At 28.9% G+C, this 22,292-nt stretch overlaps 1 protein-coding gene across 4 annotated transcripts in view; it reads right to left on the bottom strand.

Moving 5' to 3' along the window:
- LOC126906329 (kinesin-like protein CG14535) overlaps positions 1–22,292 on the bottom strand; it is a 110,428-nt gene that overhangs the window by 11,473 nt on the left and 76,663 nt on the right. For all 4 annotated transcript variants that reach the window (XM_050686881.1, XM_050686882.1, XM_050686884.1 and 1 more), the window contains one exon: positions 1,192–1,410. In XM_050686881.1, coding sequence (XP_050542838.1) covers positions 1,192–1,410 — 219 coding nt within the window. The remainder of the gene's footprint in view (positions 1–1,191; positions 1,411–22,292) is intronic.

Here is a 22,292-nt window from a genome sequence, read left to right as displayed (position 1 = left end):
TAGAATTTGTTTGGAAAAACTGACAAAATATGTTATTTTATTATAATTATAAATATTTATTGGACTCAATTATTAAAATAATATTTTTAAACTTTAAAATATTTCAAGGAATTTGACTTTTGGTTCATTGAAAGAAATTTGAAAAAAAAAAATTATTTCTCGCATGACATACAGTAGTATATAATTGTTAAATGATCGAGAAGCCTACCTTTTTGTCAACAGCATTTTGTAATGAAATAATTATCGCAAATGCCTCTGATAAACGTTTCCAAAAAAAACGGATATCCGTTAACCGGATTTTTATTAGGCAGTAAACCACCATCTTTATCACCGGGAAACCCATACGTTTAAGCTCTTCGAGATACAATTATGGCTCTGTAGTGATAATAGTAGAGATATAGTCGTAGGGTTGTACAACCATTTACTCACGAAAGAGATTTATGTCCGTTCGGCGAATTATACTGTCTCCAGTCCACTAAATAGCATTTATTCACCTTCTCCTCTCAAAGAACCAAAAAACATTTTCTGAATGCAGTTAAATGCTTTATACCTGCACTTCGCCATCAACGACTTCAAACTTTCTCTGCATTGCGCAAACCGGGTATAGATAATATATGATACAATCCTTTTTTTTTATACAAGCCTACTAAACATAATATATATTTTGACGTATTCGGATATCTTTTTATTATTTTCGTCAATCCTTTAATATTTTTTGAGCTGGCTATTGTTTGTAAAACTTTATTATTTATTAAGTCATGTTACAAAATGTTGGATGATAGTAAACATGAAAAAAGAAAGATATAAAAGACATGAACCAAAATTTCCCATGCGTCAATATGATATTTTTTACATAGAAGTAGTGTAATTTTGACATGAAGTATTGAAAATTCGTACTAAAATATAACATTTTCATCACTGTCTAGGAAAAATTTCCCTTGCATTGTATGTCTTAAAAAATTCCAGTACATGTATGTGAAAATACGAACAATTTTTTAAAAGAGTAAACTATATGCAAAGATAAATAGTTACTTATTTCAGATATAATAGAGTATAGATTTTTCTGTCATGCATTCAACATTTACTGTTTATAAATATTATACAAATTGTATACTTATAAAGTTTAGTCGCAATTCGTATATTAATTTTAAAAGTCTTAAATCATATTTAGTTAATAAGATTATAATTCACCTGAGTGTCTTCTGGTGTGAACAAAGCATCAAAAGCGAACATCTTTGGAGCTATTACACCTACACGGCGGCTACCGTCGTTAGACGGAGTCGGAGCATTTGGATCGATCAATGTAAGTTGTCTATGTTTCTGGTCCACTGACATAAAGTTACTTTGTTTGTCTTGATCTTCAACAGATTCATCAGCCTGCCCTTTAGCCACTCTAAGAATGACTTTAACCTGAAAAGAAAATTCAAACATTAAATTTCAACTGTTACAATATACACAATAGCTTATAATTGTGTATCTTATAGAATGTTTTCCAGGTAAGTTAAAGTAATTACAAGAAAAACGGGAGTGGATAAAATGGTTAAAAGAGCAGTAATTGATCCAGTGTTTTACAAGTTTAGACTCTGGTAGAAAGACATACCCTTTAATTCTCAACAAAGTAGGCAGAAATGCTCAAACAAATAAGCCGGATTATGTCAATTATATAAAGGGAATGGCAAATAACAAAGAACGTGTGTAAGTAAAAATAACAAAAACAACAGCGGTAATAGAAGAACACTGTCGTGGTAATTTGGTGCGCGTCTGTTTTTCTTGCATACGAATTGTTTTTAATCTTTCCCGTTATATTTTCACCACTCTATCTGATATACGCAGTCTATAGTACATAAAGCGAAATGCTTCAAAAGACTGGTTTAATTAGTTCAACTAGTAAGCAAACGCGATTAAAGACTTCTTGGAATGAAAGGGGTGGATATAAGTACCTATTTACAGATTACTATAGTTGTGCTGTACACCATAAATAAACCACAAATGAGTGATGTATTGTTTTAAAACCATCCTGCGTCACTTGTTTGTTTGAAGTTAGAATTTTTTTAATGTAATTTAGAAAAATAAATGTCCAAACTGAGACATGTGATGTCAAGTTGTCAACAGGAACAAAAGATTTCTTTTGAATTTTTATATGCTTGACAATAAAAGAAAGTTTATACAGTTTCTTATAAAAGAAAAATTTAACAAGTAGTTTTTCATATTTCCTTACTTTTTGGACAAATTGAATTTAAAATTATTAAATTAAAGTAAGACATCAATGACTATATCTTAAGAAATGCACTTTTATTTTACTTGAATTTTTATTTTTATGGAGGTACTTTTGAAACTAACATACACATAATATTTTGAAAATTGAGTTTAAAGATTAATGGAAATATTTTCAAAAAGTTTATAGACGTATTGATTTAATAAAAACATTTTAAGAAATAATAAGTATAAATACTTGCTTATAAAATTTTTTTTTATATACTATTTTATTATGCACCTTTATTGCAATGTTTCAAGCCTTAATATAACTTAACTGAATTTAAACAATTGGAAATTAATCTAAAAATTCCCATTTAGTTAAAATTTATATATTTACTTTATCTTTAAAACGATTTATGACATCAATAGGTAGTTTACTTTTAGTCCAACTGAGTTTTAACGTTAAAGAGGTTTCTCTTTTTTTGTATTTATTTAGACAAAAAAGGTTTCCCTAAGTGCTTGAAAAACATTTGTTTCAAAGAAGCAATTTTTAAATGGACACGGTTCAATTTTCCCATAGTGACTATACTTTGCTGTAACTAATAAAATTTCGATCTTTATTTGATTTTGTGAACATGAAAAAAGTTTTGCGAACAACTGCAGCTGAACACTTTATCAACTTTTTTTCCGATGCAGAAAATATATACATACACGTATTAAACAAGCACGTGTTGTCGGCATCCGGAGCTCGTAATGCGATAAGATGATTTTATTTATTTTTTCCATGCTCCACTAAATTGAATTTCCAAAGAGGTGCAAAAATATCGTACATTTTGTGAAAAATGTAATAATAATATAAACCGAGAAATTTCAATACTTTACGGTTTCCAAACTATTCCAAGAAATAGGAAAAAATACCTAAAGCAGTTTATTTGCACTTATTTTTGAAGTTATTGTAATAAAAAAATGTTTGTCTGTTTGAGTTTTCATAGAAATAGTAAACATATTTGTATGGTTTTCTATATTATTTTACATTTATTCTCGAACGGATAAAATTGTTTAGTATAATTTTCTATGGTAAAATTGAAATTCATTTCTATAGGTTGATATAAATAGTAAGTTCTTCAATTGTTCTAGTACTTTGGTATAGCTATATGTTTAAGTACCTTTATATGGTTTAAGATAGACACATTTAACAAATACTAATCGAAGTACGACATTTCATAGGATGCGGAGTAAAGATTAATAACTAAACAACAACTTGAAGTCTCAAATATTGTGTTATCGAGATAAAGCTTGGATGGTACTAAAATGGTTATAAAAAAAGTTATGTACGTTTATTCCTAAGGTATTCTATGAGATATGACAAAACGTCGAAGAGTTTACAGTCTGCTGAAGATGTGGTGCATAATAAAAGAACATTCTTTTTTTTATGACTATCGAGTGGTATACGCATTATTATTAATATTTTCAATTCCAGGTCCTGCTCTTTTACCAAATCCTTTTGATTCTCTTATTCTATCCTGCCATTATTAAACCCATAACCTCATAATTCCTTTTTATTTATTACTATTTTGTAAGACAGTATGCTCGGGTATTGTTTGTTTGTTGTCTGAGACGAAGTTATTTTTTTACTTAGAAGATGAGCTTTTTGTTGTGCACAGTTATTGCGAAAACTAAAGCACAGAGTGTGTATTATCACCGCCAAAAATATTCCTGGTACGTAGTTGTCACGCAACACTATCACAACCCTACTCACAAGACACCACTGCATTTTGACCCTTCTGAATACACGCCACTGCAATGTTTATATGAGGTTTTCCTGCATTGTTGTAACACCATAATACTAATATTAGACATAGAGCTGTGTAAAGCAATAGAGTTATGTTTTGATGATAATTAATGTAATTTTAATAACTTTGGGCTACTTTAATCAAATTAATAATTGTTGGTGGCGTGTGTTTTGATAGGTACTAAGTTCTTCCGAACAGATATAAAATTATTATCATAGGAAAGGCGCACCTGACATCAACATGAATGTTAATTTAGCTAACATTTTTCAATTAAAATTATACAGTAAAAATTTTAATTAACTTGATAACTTTTAGTCTTAATTAAAAAATAAATTATTGTGCCATAGAATTTGAAACGATTTATTTCCATTTTTCAATTTTTTATATTAAGTTTTGCTAATAGTTTACTCATTAAAAAAAAAAGTTCCAATGCAATGTTTATGAACACAATATACAATATTTAAATTTAAGAATTGTTGATTAATTCTTAAATTAAAAAAATTTCTTTTTAGTTTCACCAGACAATTTTTGATATGTACATATTTTAAATATATATTTGAGTCTTATTTGATTTTATAAAACTTTTCAGCTTAGAGAGTTTGAATATCAAAATAAAGTTATGTTAAACGAATTTTCTTAAATCGATCATCATTAAATCGAGTAAACACTCGATTTGATGTTGATCATTTTCTATAAAATAAAGTTGTGGAGAATTGAAAATGGGTTTACTGTTTGTATTTTAAGTTTAAGTCAAAAAAGCATAAATCGCATTAGTGCGACTTAAAATCAACATATGTGTTAACTTAAGTTTTTTTAAAAAAAATTATAATTATTTGGTTAATATGTTTAAAAATGTTTCGATAAAAATTTTGTGAAAAATTCTATATATCTTTTTAACCGAAGAAAATCATCCTGTTCCAAGCGTTAATTTGCCCCATTCTCCCCTATGGTATAAAAAGAATAAGGTTTTTTTTTTTTTTTATATAAATCTGCTGTAATAATAGTAATGTCATCGCTCCCCTTGCTGAATTTTTCCATCGTTTAAGGTGATTTGATTAAATGAACGCGCCATTTATCGGTAGAACTATATGTACTACACAATAACCATCTTATTATTGACCTTTACTGCTGGAAAATGGTAGCGACAATGGACGTTAAGAGATATTTTTTCATATAGTCTCAGATGCCACAACACGGTAGAGAAGGAAACGGAGGATGGGTAGCGAAATCTTTCCCATGGGCTCGTTAAAGAGTGCATCCGTTCCTCCCCTACGCTTATGACCTCTGGGCTGCAATAAATTCTTTAGCTTTACCGCGTCCAACTATCAGCCCTCGTCGTTTGTCCATTCTTGGCGCCGTATCAAAAGAAAAATACCCGGAACGGTTAATAGATTTAAACTATACGCTTATATAAGGGGTGGAAATCGCGATCGTATAATACGTGAATTATACCGGACACTCCAACGATACAGCTAGGCATCTGTGTCATAGTTCAAGAACGAGTTGCACAGCTATACCGTTTTTGTATTCACCGGCTGTCTCACAATGCATTTCCAATTCGGACGCACGCATGTTTCTCTTTTTTAGAGGGGTCGGAAGGGGTAGGACACGCAATAGTATCTAGAGACGTCGAAATGAAAAATTAGCCGTTGGAGCATATTCGTAAAATAAATTGCATTCGCTCGAAGTCCGCAGACGTTTCTAATATAAGCAGACAGCCGAATAATGGATGACTTTCGTACGTTTGCCGCCGTTTGGCAGTCGAGGGATCGAGTAGACGATTGCGATGCAACGCGTGAAGGCAGTTTTACAATGTTATCATTTTTTAATAGGAAAGAAAGATTGTATTAAAAGTAATCGACAAATATACAATTTTGTTTATATATTGGTTATTTTATAGTTTTAGTATAATGACACGATTTATAAACTAGATTATGTAAGTAATTCAATTTTATGGTTACTTTTTTGGCTGCAGTCAATGAATTGGCTAATTGTAAATTTAACAATTATGAAACATTTAAAATGTAAGTTTAAGAGGAAATAATATAGTTATTATGATTATATTATATTATTTTAAGTTAATATTTAATATTAATAATCTATAATAAAACCTAATGATTAAAAAAAACCGTAGGCGTCCAAAAAAAACATGTTCAAAACTGTACATTTACAAGAGATAAACTACATATTTACATTTATTATTACTGAAATTATGAGTACATATAAATACCGACAATACACTTTCTAATAAAAAAAAAATATATGCAACAAGTACTTCAATGTTGTGTTTTGTAAATATATTATGAGTTAATTTTTTATAAAAATATGTAAATTTAATAATAGATCTGACACTTTGAAGTTGAAAATTTTAAATGACATAAAAATTATAATTATAAATAAAATTATGAATTATAAAATTATAATAAAAATTATGGAGATTCGATAAAACATATTCTATCAATTTCCTTCAAGGTATGAAATCTTTCATAATTATATATTTTTATTAATTAATCTTTGACAGTACTCATTTAAAGTTATCGGACAATGCGAGTTTAGTTTGGAGATCTTATGCACTAGTATCAAAAATATATGTTTGTAATTAAACAACAAACTTAGTCTTACTCATAGGATTTTTTATTTTGTATCATGTTTTCATTTCAAGGTTAATTTTAAAATTACATGTTACAAAATTATCGAAAATTTTTTCAGTATGGTAATATTATAAGGCACAAAAGTATCGCCCTTATCTCTGTTAATAATTCACATCAAATACATTTATCACAGTGATTTTGATGCAGTTATGGCATTTTTTTGTTTGGTATTTTAATAAAATAAAAAGAAGTTTTTATCGATATTTATCTTAATAAAAATTACGTGTATTAATGGAATCATTATTTTTTGTTACTGTGAAACTTTGATTATATTTTTACAACTGTATACATTTTTTGGTCATGTATTCAAATACTGATATTTTCCTGAAAATTAAAGGTAGTTATAGCGAATACTGTCTAATTGTTTGATTAGTAAAGCAGGTCTTAAAAACTAAAAGATATGATAAAAATAAATTGCTTACAATAATAAGTCAAAAACACCTAAAATACTTAAATTTCAATATCATAAATTACATTATCTTTAGAATTGCACATGGTATAATTTTTAATATATTAATAGTTCGTTTGATAAATATGTTTTCTTTATTTAGCCAAAATAATCCCTCTTTTTAGAAAAAATAAATAAAATAACAGTATATATTATATAACACATATAATAATTAGTATTTTAAATTGTAATTATTTTTTTTTTGCTCAATAATGATGTATGTTTCACTTTCAAAAGTAACTTTAATTTATTTATGCATATTTACTATTGTAAATTGCTCGAACGATACGAAAATTGATAGACTTAATCAAATTTTTGATTGTAAAGGTTGGAAAACTATTGAAAATGGTACTGTAGATTTTAGAGGCAATGGATATTTTAATGTTGAAACAATTAAAGTTAAAGATTTGATTAAAGTCGACGAAGGTAATGATATGAAAGTCACAGAGAAAAATTTTAACAAAAAAATAAAATATGGTTCAATTGTATTGTCTACCGTTTACTATTTAGTCTTCTATCCATTATACGATAAGTTTAACAAAATGATTCTTACGTTTTTTAAAGATACATATAAAATAGTCGATAATCTAGTGAGTTTTATAATGAGTGTTACTTATTTTAATCCATTGATAAAATGTATGCTAGAAGCATTAGAATTTTTCGATATAGAAAATCCGATGTACCAAACTCTCAAAATGTTGAATATTTGGTATGAAGAACTACTCAAGGAAAAAATTAAACTTGAAGATCTAAATTCAGATGAATTCAGAAATTCAGATAATGCATTAAATATTTATAATGAAATTTATGGATCGAACATTTTTGAAAAGTTAAGTAGATTCTATTACTATTACTCTGTTCTATACATCAGTGATCCATTTATTAATGATTACATAAAATCTATAAGTGATGGTATCGATTTTAATCCTGATAGACCATATTTAAAAGAGAACATTAATAGAGGTGTCGAACTCTTTTGCCATGATTTTGGCTTTAAAAATTCTGTTTATTAATGTAAATAGCATTCAACATTTATCAAGATAAACATTACTTTTATTATATCTTTATTCATATTGAGATATTTTTTTTAGTTATAAGAATAAAACTTATATTTATATTTTAAAAATACATAAATTCGTTCGTTTTTCTTTTATTAGTGTAATAAATGTATTAATAAAATTTTTAAGTACCATAACATTAAGAGTTTTTAAAAAATAATGTAATATTGTATCGAATAAATTGTTTCAATTTAATATGATTAATAAGCAAAAATTAACAATTATTTTCAACCATTGTTATTTATTATTACAACTANATAAGAATAAAACTTATATTTATATTTTAAAAATACATAAATTCGTTCGTTTTTCTTTTATTAGTGTAATAAATGTATTAATACAATTTTTAAGTACCATAACATTAAGAGTTACAAAAAATAATGTTATATTATATCGAATAAATTGTTTCAATTTATAATATGATTAATAAACAAAAATTAACAATTATTTTCAATCATTGTTATTTATTATTACAACTGTTGAGCAAATATTGTATTTTTAACAGACATTAAGTTACATTTTTTATTTCGATCATTCGAAAGATCATTACGCATATAGGATAATAGTGATATGTTTTACTAAATGTTTGTAATATAGGCTGGAAAAAATGTCGGCAATATTCCAAAATTCACATAATCATACGAGTTATGCATTAGGCGTTTCGAATCGCACAACACATTAGCCCCAAAGCATCGTATCATCCTCTTCGGACAGATTACCCGGCAATTGCACAAGCCGCAAAGTTTTAAGTATCTTTTCCCCTTGTGATGCGATTTGCATCTAAACCGTGTATCTCTATCACCCCGCTACTACTATGTGCATGGCCCAGAATTGTTGACTCCATACATAAGGCTTTTATCGTCATCGTCGCGGCTAAAGTTTTGCCGTAACAGGAAGTCACGTGAAACTGTTGCGGAAAATCGTTTAGCTCAAAACAGCCCTAGGAAAAATATCTGATTATATAAACCTCAGTTTGTCTACATCACATATTGCACACACGCTAGACCCTTTTTTCTTAAACGCATAACTTCCACAGGTAGAAGATTCGGTAGCGCTTTAGTCGAGTTAAAGGATATTTCGTCAATATAAAATGATTTTTTGAATAGGAATATTAAAATAACACGATAAGGCGTGTCAATCGGCCGCTCGAGACCAGTAAAATTTTACGTTCGCTGCGAGACCCTTTTAGTCGCACCGCAGTACGTTCGCAATAAAACCCAAACAACACTTTTGCACTACAAACGATTTTTCGAAAATATCTCGTCACTTATTTTTTGTTCAGTACAAATTTACCGTAAGATATTTCTGAAGTACATCACTAGTAAAAAAGTTACATTACTAGTAAAAAGATCATAGTGTAGCTTTCAAATAGCAAATAATTTAATCATATGTTTGAAAATCAATGGTCCCCGTAGTCGTTTGCTTTATATGAGATTCATAAAGTATACTCGAGTTTGGGAAATTGTTTTACCCTGAAATATTTCAGTCGTCAATAATATCAAATCGTTTACGCTCGTTAAAATTAGTAATCTCGTGTAATATCAACTGTTATATAACTGCAGTTAACTCAGGAAGCACTTTTAGTAATAATGATCGTAATTGTTTAATTTCAGCAAGACCCGTCAGCTGCCTTAATTTTGTTAAGTCAATTGTACTTTACGATTTGGTGTACAATGAAAAGACAAAATGAGAACGTCGTAAAAAGCGTTCAAAGAATCGATTTAGAAGTTTTAATGCGCTAAAACTTTCGGAAACGTTCATTATAAGGTCTAACAATATACGTGTTTTATAACTAGCCCATTATGCGAACATTCGTTAAAACAAGTTTGCGTGCTCAAAATGCGCAAGACTTGTTTCCAGCCAATTGTTTTTTGACGAGTAGCACGCCGCGCTAAATGTCATATTCGAATTTCAAAACGTCAGTCATAATTTTGCGTGTTTTTTTGATAACAAAAGTAGTTAACTCGGAAAAAGTTAATGTTTTATTGATATAACTCACAAGAATGAACAAGCGTTTACATCAAATAAAATACTCTGGTCGGATTTAGTATCTATCTAATCTCTGGTTGTAATTGGCACATTCAATTTTTCATATAGGTGTCAGTGATTTAAAAAAAAAAACGCACATACTAAATACATAACAAAGTAAACACAGTCCTGACAATGTATGTAAACTGAAAACATAGGGATTAGTATTAATTTATGACTTCCAATAACAGGACCCATAACCGTTCACAGATATACACGCAAATGCCATCAGCGGCGTAACTGTTGTGGGGGCGAGACGGCGGACACGCAGCGTTTTAATGCGTTCTGTCGGTCTGCCACCGATACGCCCGTAGAAGTATTATTCGGGTAGACGACCTATGCGCATATATATGTACTTCAATATTTTGGCGGCGCCATTAATTTGGACCGAAAACGCCCTCCTTCCCCTATCACTCCTCTCTAATTTAGATACACTACAGTAATACAATGGCCAGCGGCGTCGAATCTACCGTTATCTTTCAAAAGTACAAATAAAAACACTTATTGTGAATTAAGGCAAACCCGCAAGTTACTCCAATAAATTTTGAATATAATTCGAAACTCAAAATATTTAAGTTAGAACAACTTACTAACGAAATATCGGAATAAAATATTATTTAAGTGATACATCATAAGAATTAATGTATATAAATAATATATTTATTGAATTTTAGCTAAACATAATCATTTTGTAAAGTACATAAATGTATCATTATTATTTTTTCATACCATGTGATGAAAAAATTAGACATTGCTGCAACAATTTTTAATTAAAATTTATTAAAAACCACAGAACTCAACCTTTATTTTCAAACGAATAATGTTCAAATAAATATTTATAGCTATTCAGTAAGAATAATGTACATATAATGTTATTTTATAAATTTCTCTTGAAATTATTTAATCGTTTATTTTAACATAAATTTTTATCTAGTAAAATTGTTGCTTAAATAATTTAATTTTACTTACTTATTTTATTGGCAGTAATGTACATTATATTATACAAGAAAATACCAGTAGTATTTTATAGAAAACAATGATAGTAAAAAAATACAATGAATACAGAAATATTAAGCAAACTTTCAAACAAAATCATCAATCTTATTGTTTGATACTTTATATATAATTCGGATAACAATTTGAAATCCTTGCTATATTATAATAATTTTAAAATGACAATATCATTATTCTGACAATATTTTTATATAGTTTGTATTTGATGCCTAAAGACATTTATTTGATTTCTGTTAATTTTGAATTATTATTTAACACATAATTAAAGGAATACAGAGCAATATAATATAAGAAATTGGTAAAATTTTTCTAATTTTAAGTTATTTATCAATTTTATTAAAAACTTTTTACTACGTTTAAAAATATTAAAGTTGTTTTCATAAATAGTTTAGCTATATTTTTATTGTGATTTGAATTTGAAAAGTCTCATTTATCACTATCAAACTATTACCTTCTCATAACCGTTCATGTATTTGATTTTTATTAAATACCCTTTTTAGCAAGGTAATTTATTTAAATGTATAAATGACTTGAGTTCATAATACTATTCTTTTTTATGATAAGTTTAAGGTTAAATTTGAATATTGTTTTATAAAAGTCATAGTTATTATGTGAACAGAAAAGTTCTAATATTATTATGTTTTATACGTTTATTATACATGTATAATATATGTAAAAAAATACGCTATTTTTACATTTCTGATTATTGGTAAATGTAGTACTTGTATCATAACACGTGGATTTTATGTGAAGATAACACTGGAAAGCTTTTTATACATAATAATTAGGCCTTTCGGTTATACACACTACAAGGTGCAATTTAATGGTCAGAATTAAAACAATACATAAATCTCATCAGGTAGGCACATTTACTATTGTTTTGTATAACGTATATATACAGTTATTATGTTCTAAAAAAAATCTGTGTGTGCATAAAAATTTTTTAAAACAACAGTAAAAGAACGTAAATTACCCACTACTAAGCGATTGTTGAGAACTTGACGTAAGAATAAAAGAATTATGCGACAATAACAAAAAGCTGCAATTTATATTTAAATGAAAAAAAAAAAAAGAAAATCTGATATCATAAACTTTAAATGTGAAAAACTCTGGACTACTTCCAGATCAGATAATATAAATAAGAATGCGTAGGTAAATCCGAGTTAGGGATAATATTTATTTGTATACGAGATGATGTGTAATTTTGAATTAAAATAAAATCTAGTGACATATTGCAGGATAATCCGTTTCCCAATAGCCTTAAGGGAGTGTTAGGATTTGACGTATAGAATGTACGATAGGGATCCGTAGAAATGTAATGGTAGTCAAGGAAGTCGAATTCGAGCAACTGATAAATGGTTTTAAATCTGCAGTATTCGTTTACACGCAAGAAATAACAAGTCAGCAAGGGTGAAATCTTCTAAATAAACTTTAAAATTTAATATTACGATATTTAATTGTAAGTCTTAGGAAGCCGTACAATTCCGTTGTACTCTTAAGTTTTTAATTGGACTGTCTGATTATTCTTAAGTTAAATAACAAAAGAAAAGTTCAGAAGGAATTAGAAGAGATGAATTTGAGATTGAAATCGAGATAGGTTTAACTGCGTTAAATTTAAAATTACAATCAAAAGCTATCTGAGTACATTGTGGTTACTACTATATTTAAGAATCAAATTAATCAACTTTAGCTACTGAATATGATATTTAACATAAACATGGATTTTCAAAATTTAAACAAATTGAATTTTCTACCTCCCCAATATTTTGATGAACAGCCACAAAATGTAGTGAATGAAATTCATCGTATTTCATAATTAACACTTCTATATGACGGAGTCTTATGAGCATTAATGTAGTTACAAGCCTGTCTAATATAATAAATAATTAAAAAGAGAAATTTAATTTGGTATTTTATTGTGAGGCTAGTGGTTTTTTTTTGACAGCGTGATTAGCGATTTCTGTGAAAAAAATTATTAAAACTTTTATTTTATTATTATTTTGCTCACGTCCGACGTGAAAATAATAGCACAGCGCAAAGGGATCTCCGGTATAAAGTCGTTTCTTTTGCTGGCGGAAATTTAATCACTAGTCTTCATTAAAACAATAATATTAAACTGCCATTTAAGGGATCCAATAAGACAGTATTCGTGTGTGCGTATGTGTATTTTTCCACTGAAATTTGAGTGGGTTTTAAAAGAGGCATCGTTAAACCTAACGATAAGTTCGGATATGCATTCGTTTCGCAGCTCGAGTTATGAGGGTTTCTCCGTTTTTATTTTTTACCATTGCACTTAACTTACGCTCAAACGCTCAAGTATTTGTTAATGTGCACACGTCTCTCGACAGTGAAATTTATGAAACCACCAATCGGGTATTCTCTTCGTCGGTAAAATTAATTACTATTTCTTTTTTACTCTCTCATTCCTCCTGCTTTTACCACGATTCAGACGGATTAAAAGGATTTCACAACCACACGATGGGCTTAAAAACTTTACAGCCCTTGAGACGCAATTAATTTTCTTAATTTAACTAAATTTAATCCACGAAAAGTCCGAATGGTACATATTGTCATTATAAAATAATATAAGAGAGTGTGGTGTGATCACACCAAGCTCGATTGCTCAATTGCTGAAAAAATAAATTTAATAATTACAACTAATATTAATCAATGAGCTTTCCACCAATTAGCTTCTATACATCAAGTAGTATTTCTAACATATTTCAATTTCTTATGGTGAATACTGTCTTTAAGAAGTTCAATTATAACCCAACCCAACCCAACTGCCCATCTCTCAATTATATGCCATTCAAATAATCCTTAGATCTCAATAAACGACGCCGGCTACTTTAACAAATAGCTTTTTCCATAATTCTCCATTGGGTTGTATTTTTATTTTTTAAATTGTTGTACACATTGTGAGTTGTTTTATAGATGTTTAATGATATTTTTATAAATTAAGAACAAAATATGAAAATTCGTAAAACTAATAGTAACACTATTTTCCTGTGAGTAATCCAGAGTAAATAAAAAAACGACTAAAAATCTCAAGTCCGAAATTATAATTATTTTTTATTATAAGTCGTCTTATTATTATTCGTTTTAACTATTGTAGTGCATTAAACTTTAAATAGATTAGACATAACTTGCGCCTTAATAGTTTTAGAAATGCAAATTTCATATTTAAACATTAACTTCTCGGTCACGGTAAGTACTTAAAAAATAAAAAATCTTCAGTAATAATTAATCTGAACGTTATAATCCAGATGAACGCGTATGTACATACACATGAAAAAATAAACCTGAAACCATTTGTTAATTGTTAGACAGGAATACACTAAAATGAAGATCATAAAAATGGCGTAAAACTGTTGGCTGTAAAATGCCTCATCAAAGGTTAATGTACGTCTAGTGACCGTATTAGATAGTTAAAAGAGGAAATTTCATACAAAAATATAATAATATAAAAAATAGGGAGAAAAGGAAATAAAAGCAGCGATATTCATTAAAACGGTACTCATAATAAAACAATACCTGGGAGACTGTTTTGAATAAAATATCAAGTGTCCTGCAGCGAAGCGGGGAAAAAGTTTTTTTTCGGATAAACGATGCCCTTGGGGTCAGACCACTTGCACTGTCGCCTTTGCTAATACTCTGGAACTTGCCGCATCTTCATCTGTTTCACCTGGTACTAATGTCGCTTCTTGCGTTCGCAACAAAGAAGTAATTGCAGATATCTACACGTACAATATGTTATCTACTCTCAGTTTTCTATGTGTCATAATTATTATTACACGGGGAGGAGTATATTATTTAATGGACAATTTACGGTCTGCAGTGTACACGTGGTTTCTTGCATCCCCATTTCCGGACAAACAGTTTTGCGGTCGTTAAGCGAAAAAAAGACTTCGTGACAAATTATTGCTTCTCAATGAACCGTTACAAAATAATAAACTACTTTGTTCATAAATAACTACTATCTGTCGCTCTTTTATTTTTATTCTTTATCGTAATACATTTATGTATAACTCTGATAAAGACAACAACAAAAAAAAAAACATAATTTATAATGCTAATGTTTACTGTTACTTTGTTGTATTTTTTATTATTCAAATGCAATTGCATGAGATTTTACAAAATGATCAAGTATTATAATTACATTTTTGTCTCGATTTAGATTACATTTGTTTAATTAAAAACATAATAATATGAAGTAAATTCGAAAAAGTAATTTTACAGTAAACAATTAGCTAATATAGAAGAAACCTTAAAATGACATTTAAAAATATTCATCTGAAAAGCGGGTCAATAAATTTCAGACTAACGTGATTTCACAATTGAATTAAGAGTTTTGACATCTAAAATTTCTTTATCAGTTTATATTTTGATGGCACACTTCTAATGTTAATAAATGTTTGTTGTCTGGAAATTTTTTATAATAATAATATAAAAATATTTATCATTAATTGACACGCAAATTGTATTATTTTATGTTAATAATTGGAGTTTACATGAACAAATTTATAATATATAAGTTACTAATGAGTTATTATGAATAGTTTATAAATGATAAAATTTACTAAAGTACACTTATGCAGCCCAAATTTCATCTGAAATTCACATTGGACACCGACAATATAATTACGTTTTTCAAATTAATAAAAAGGAAATTAAATTTTTTTGAAATTTTCACGGTTATATATTTAAAGTGCCAAATATTGAAATTAAAAATGAATAGCTGCAAAATTGCTTTCATTTAACACCACAATAAGTTATTTGAATTTCTCGAAACCCGTTGTCACTACTTATCATAAAACATATTATAATGCAAATATTACAGCGTCAAACTCACTAAATGGCTTTTAAAGGAAAATATTACGATCCCGTATATTATTTTAAGTCATTGACAGGGGTTAGACAGAAAATTCAATTATTCGAAGAGGACACAAGAGTGGTAGGCAACTAAAGGAAACCGGTAGGTATTTTTCTTACTAGCATTATTATATTTCGCCAGTGAAAGCGAAATGTTGTTTACAAAAATACATAAAGTACACTGAGAAACGAGATAATACGATTGTGTCAAGAGTCTCGTTTGTGGATAGATGAGTGGAAGAGAACGTCGTTATTCCACTACTGTGTTGTGGTCGATTTGCATATAAACAAGATGGAAACGTAACGAAATAATAAATATACACTGTACCGGTCGTCTGTTGTCAACTGAGCATTTAAAAAAATCCGTTGACAACGATAACTCCAAGCCAACCTGAAGGTACAGATAAATAGTAGCAGCAGTGCGTCAGGGAGAAGAAGAAAACTCTAAGGGGTGCATGAAATTTGAATGTACAAAACACTTATTTACTATAATATATTGTACATAGATAATCGAATTTTATGTCAGTTTTATACTATCAGAAAATGAAATAAAATACTTGAACTAAATTATACGCATATCAACGTTTTTTGACAGATTCACTTTATTCCGTTCACTTAATATGCAAATAAAACTTGAAAAACATTTTGTGAATATCTAAAATATTATTTTATACACAAAGTACTGCTAACTTGTATTTAAAAATAAATTGTGCGACACGTTTAACTATAACGTGTACAAAATATTTAGTTAACCAACCCAATAGTTTTATTAAAGTATTAGTAATGAGAAACATACTAATGGATTTGCACAGTCGCTCGAAATAGCCTATACACATAGGTAACGAATACGGTGCAGATAGAAACCAGTCGTCGAGATGGTAGACAACTAAATTGGAATGATTTATAAAGAAGCACCAGATTGCCGAAAAGTAGCAGCAGGACGAGTGCCGCATGAAGTGGCCGAGGAGGGTAGTGGTGACGACGGCGGCACGGCAAATACAGATGTTGGATGTGCTACTAGTTGATTTATGTGCTGCAGTTGCCTTCTTCTACTGCTTTTTCCACTAAAAACCGACAATTGCCACTACCGCCGACACCGCCACCCACTTGTGCGAGATGCAGTTTTTATTTACACTCTGCGTCTAAAGAGAGCTTTCTTTTCCCGTCGACTGTTGTAGTGTTGCCCCCTCCGCCCTGAGTATTTATATATAAATGTCTTTTACTAAAATGGTTTATTGTCCGGAAGTCGAGGAAAATTGAATTCCCGTCGAGTTATGGAGAGTGGAAGGGCAGAGACCAAATGTGTATTTATTAATTTATTTCATCGAAGCATAAGTTAACGACCGCAAAAAGCCACAAATTACCAAACTACTCTAGATTCTTTTTTCTTAAAACACAATTATCGTACCAGGATTGGAGCAGATTTACCTCTATGGACTACCAACAGAAATATACTTTGATTTATACAACTTGAGCAGATTTTCGATTTGAAAAACCACAATATTGTTAGTTATTCAACTCATAAAAAAAAAACAGTTCTTATAAACAATACACAGTCCTCTGAAAATAAAACATCTGTCGACAAAGCATTCTAGTTTTGTTTTACTAGTCAATTTTAAAGTATCACATTAATCGATTTCATATTGCTAAGATTTATTATTATATTGATTATATTACATATTATACTTTTCAACTTAACTTAATATAATCGAATATCTGATGTATATTCTAATTATATTTTTCTCAAACAAGTTTTTTCTGTTGGCAATAAAATAATACTAAAATGTTTTATACAGAATATTTATTTTATTATATTTATTTCACCAACATTTTAAAGTAATATGCCGTGTTGATAATCTTGATTATCTGTACTATGTTTAATTCTTGCATTCACTATTTAACATACAGTTCATTGTTATACATATATTATAAAAAATCAAATTTATAAATATTATGTTGTAATTAAATTTTTAAAAACTTTTTGAACCATAAAAAAAAAAAACCTTTGACAAATTCTAAATAATGTTTGTAAGTTGTATAACCTGAGATGCTAAATTAAATTTATAAGATACTTAAAAGGGCTAGACATTTTTCAAGCAAAATTATTATTGTTATTTTAATTTTATGGCAACATATTTTAATCCAAACATAATCTCATAACTACATAATTAAAAAAACATAATTATTAATTAATAGAAGTTTCTTTTAAATTTAAACATTTCATATTTTCTCAAGATTTGCTCCGGTAAAAGACTTTAAGATAACAAGTAATTTCATGAATAATTAAATTAACAATGGCAAGGATAGACTAGTTGAAAACTCAAAATTGGATAAAGAATTGCATGAAAATTTAACCTTGTATGTTTTCTTTAGTGAAGATTAGATTTAAAATCCCTTGCGGTTATACTCGACATTTACGATTGTAAGATCCATTGAAATGACATGGACAAAAACAAAATAAATAAATGGCTAACAAGGAATAAAAAAAACATTAAACAAGTCTCAAAAAGTTCTTGGAGAAACAAATTTGTATATAATACTTTTTTTTACAATGTATCTTTTGAAATAATATATTTTCCATTTAACAGGTTAATTGGAGCGAAATAGAAGGTATTTTATTTTATTTATTTAATGAGTTTAATGTATGAACATGTACGAGTAATATTATAAATTATAAAAATTACTAAAAGAAATTTAATAACCGTAATTGCTCAAATATTTTCGTTTTGCTAATTTTTTCTAAAAATGAGTCGATTATAATAACGTTACTCATTAATAAAATATTCCAAGAAACAAAATTTACAAATTTCATTTATTTTTATCTTGCAGCAGTTAAATGATATCATATATTTGTATTACATTTTTAAAATAACTGATATTATTTTTACTATTAGAAAAAGGAAAACTAGGCTGTTGGATCTACTTTTCGATGACACGAATACTTTCTTTACGTTTGTCATAAAATACATCTGCGAAAAGCTCTTATTGAATTTTAAACAAAAATGATTTAGAGAGGCATAAAATTCAAAGAAAAAAGTATCTCGAAGAAATAGTGTAATGACCATTGAAAAATATCTCCACGCTAGAGTAATTTCCCATGCGACAGCAGTGACTGTATCAATTTATATTATAAATCAAAGAAAAACGGAGTTGAATAAGAAGTATAACTAGATGCTTCAATGTAAAGTATATCATAAGATTCTTATACATTCCTTTTACTTCGTAGACTGTTCAGGTGTGTATATGTGCAACCTTTTTGTCCAAAGAGCACCTAATAAAAGGCGCCGAGTCGATTTTCTTTTCCGTTTTTTCATTTTAAAAAGATACCTAAAAGTGCTCTTACATTTGTTCACTATTTTTGTCAACAAAATACTTTTGCATTTACCGTAATTTGATACAAACAATAACCGAATTTACCACCACAATGTGAAAGATAAAATAACTATGTGACACTACTTGCGGTGTTGTAACTCGGTTAAGCTTTCATAATTTTATTTTCATATCGCGTAGTCTCCATTTATACTCGTAAATGCATTTGAATGACCATTCGGGTATCGGAAGTTTTTCAATTTTTCGAAGTCATTTTACTTTTAAAAATGGAATTAAAATACACTTGACCAAAATAATAATCTCCGGTTTTGATAACGGTAAAAACAATAAGCTTCACTTAAATATTAACGCATTTTTAGCTGCGTTATAAAAAATTGTAAATGTCAGTTATTGTTATTTTTTCTTAATAAAATATATGAATTTTTCGTTTTCTCATCGAATAGAAAAACTAAATATAAGAATAAAATTTTTTGTTCACAGTTGTACTACTTATAACAATGAAATTGATACAAAATTGACAAAACCAGTATGCTTCTTATTTAAGGAACTTTTAAGAGAATGTCAAAGCTTTAAGGCTTAAAATGATAATTTATCTTTAAGTTTTACTTAACATAATTTTAAATCTTTCATCGTAATATTTCATTATATTTGTTTAATATTCAGTCAGTCAGATCGAAAATTATAAAATAACCATTGACCAAAATACAATATAAGTCTCTTGTGTTTCAACGTATTTAAAAGCGATTTCCCAGATGAAAAACCGGCTTTATTAAAAAACCTTTGTCATCGAGTATACTATATGGTATATATCTATTGTTTACAATCACCATGCAAGCAAAAAAGCCATGCAAAGTAAACTTTTACTTTTCGTCTCTTCATTTAGTAGACCCTTTCGAAATTATTGCTTTTGTTTATCGGAATTTATCGAAATCCCAAAGGATGTTAGTAAAGGGCTGCAATATTGTTTTCTCTTTGCGCGTTCCCCTTTTTTTCATTTGCGAAAAGAAATGGCCAACTCCGTGTGTGTTTTGTTGCTGTTATTAATTAAGGTTGGTGAGAGGTGTGGTGACCAGAACTCGACACGGGAACGAAGCGTGTAAACAAAAAGCGGAGACTGGGCCAATGTCAATAGGTCTTCAGTAGTGGTATGTTTGAGTTCGACAAGGCGTAACATAAATGTCGTGTCAATTAGCCTCCAACACAATAGAACCAGCGAAGGGATCTTATCAAAGTTGACGTGATGAATGAAACTCAACCACTAATGAAAACCGTTGATGTCACGTTAATTGAAATACTGATTTCAACAAGTTCTGTGTATTTTTGTTTTTCGTTGAAATAATAACTTATAGAAGTCCGCGAGAATTATTATTCTTCCATTAAAAAGAAGGCGACAAGAATAATATTTTTAAAACGCCCCGACAATTTTTCATATGGTAACTCTTGTTTCCAAAAATCAATAGGTATTTTATTTATTTTTTATTGATGATTCAAAAGCATATTTCATTTATTCTGTTGGGTTCGTTTACATTTCATCGGTCTTGTTTGTGCGTGCGTGCTCATCTTCACCGCGTTTACCGTCAAATCGATAGGGTAGACAATAGCGTTGGTGAAAAAAGGGAAAATTGCTACACAATATTGCTACTCCGTTGAGTATATATATATATATAATATAAACCGCGTTAATGGTTTAGAATTAATATGCAGGAAATACGTTTTATTGCAAAAGAGGATTATGAACTGTTCCATCGCCTCTGCTAAAGTTGCCTTCGGGTTTAACGAAAAATTATCAACAGAGGGTCTATGTATATTTTTCATTATTTTCTTTTTTCCCCTGTTCCGTAAAGGTACGGAACAAAATTAATAGAATTCCTCAACTACAGTCATCAGCACGCACGTTCTATGATAGTGATGGCGCTGAAGCCGTACAAATTAATGGACACGATGACGCTTGTTTGAAAACCTTTAGTGAAGGGCTCCAATGGAAAATGCTAAAGGAGTGTTCCCTAACTGTCCACACGGTATTAATTAATGGCTGAGTTCAAAGATCATCGATTGTCGAGGACGTTTGTAAAGTGTTTTTCTCTTTTCCCTATGGAAACTACCACAACCTCTTGTGACAAACGTCTGGCAATCCGCCCAGTTCTTGCCCTCGACCTCTGAAAGTCACCAAGTTGCTAAGTGGTCCATAATTTAGACGACTGGGTTTTCGCGAAGCGTATTTCAGTACGGAGTGTTTTACTCAATTACACAACTCTATATGACAATTACATATCATTAATAACAATCTATATCGNTTCTTGCCCTCGACCTCTGAAAGTCACCAAGTTGCTAAGTGGTCCATAATTTAGACGACTGGGTTTTCGCGAAGCGTATTTCACTACGGGCTATTCTACTCAATTATACAGACTCTATATGACAATTACATATCATTAATAACAATCTATATCATTGATAATAAATAATTTTCAAAAATTGTACACGATTTTTGTAAAAATTATTAACTCTAATTGGATAATATAAGTGGGCGTTGACTAAACAAAACCCTCTTAGTAACAGAAATGTGAACACAGAACGATACTTTAATCATGAACCACTTATTTAATCGAAGAATAAAAATTAAATTAAAATTTTTTTTTGTTTTCCTTTAGTTACATACTTTTTTCAATTTAACTAATAAAAAAAAATGCTTCAACTCTAAAATTTAAAATTCCGAATTTAATTAATTTTTTAAACTTTGATGATGTTGTTTGAACTCGTATTGATGTAATATTAATGTTATTGTTCAGTGTTTTCATAAAAGATCACCGCCTAATTATAGGGACTTTACAAGAGATTAATAAAATAAAAGTATAAAGAACATGTGTTTTTTTTATTATTAGCAATAGGTACTATATATGACTTA

This window comes from Daktulosphaira vitifoliae, unplaced genomic scaffold (genome assembly GCF_025091365.1).
Source record: "Daktulosphaira vitifoliae isolate Bord-2020 unplaced genomic scaffold, ASM2509136v1 Scaffold_4, whole genome shotgun sequence".
Lineage (NCBI taxonomy): Eukaryota > Metazoa > Arthropoda > Insecta > Hemiptera > Phylloxeridae > Daktulosphaira > Daktulosphaira vitifoliae.
Note: the sequence above shows the minus strand (reverse complement) of the source record. Positions and strands in the feature narration are given on the sequence as shown.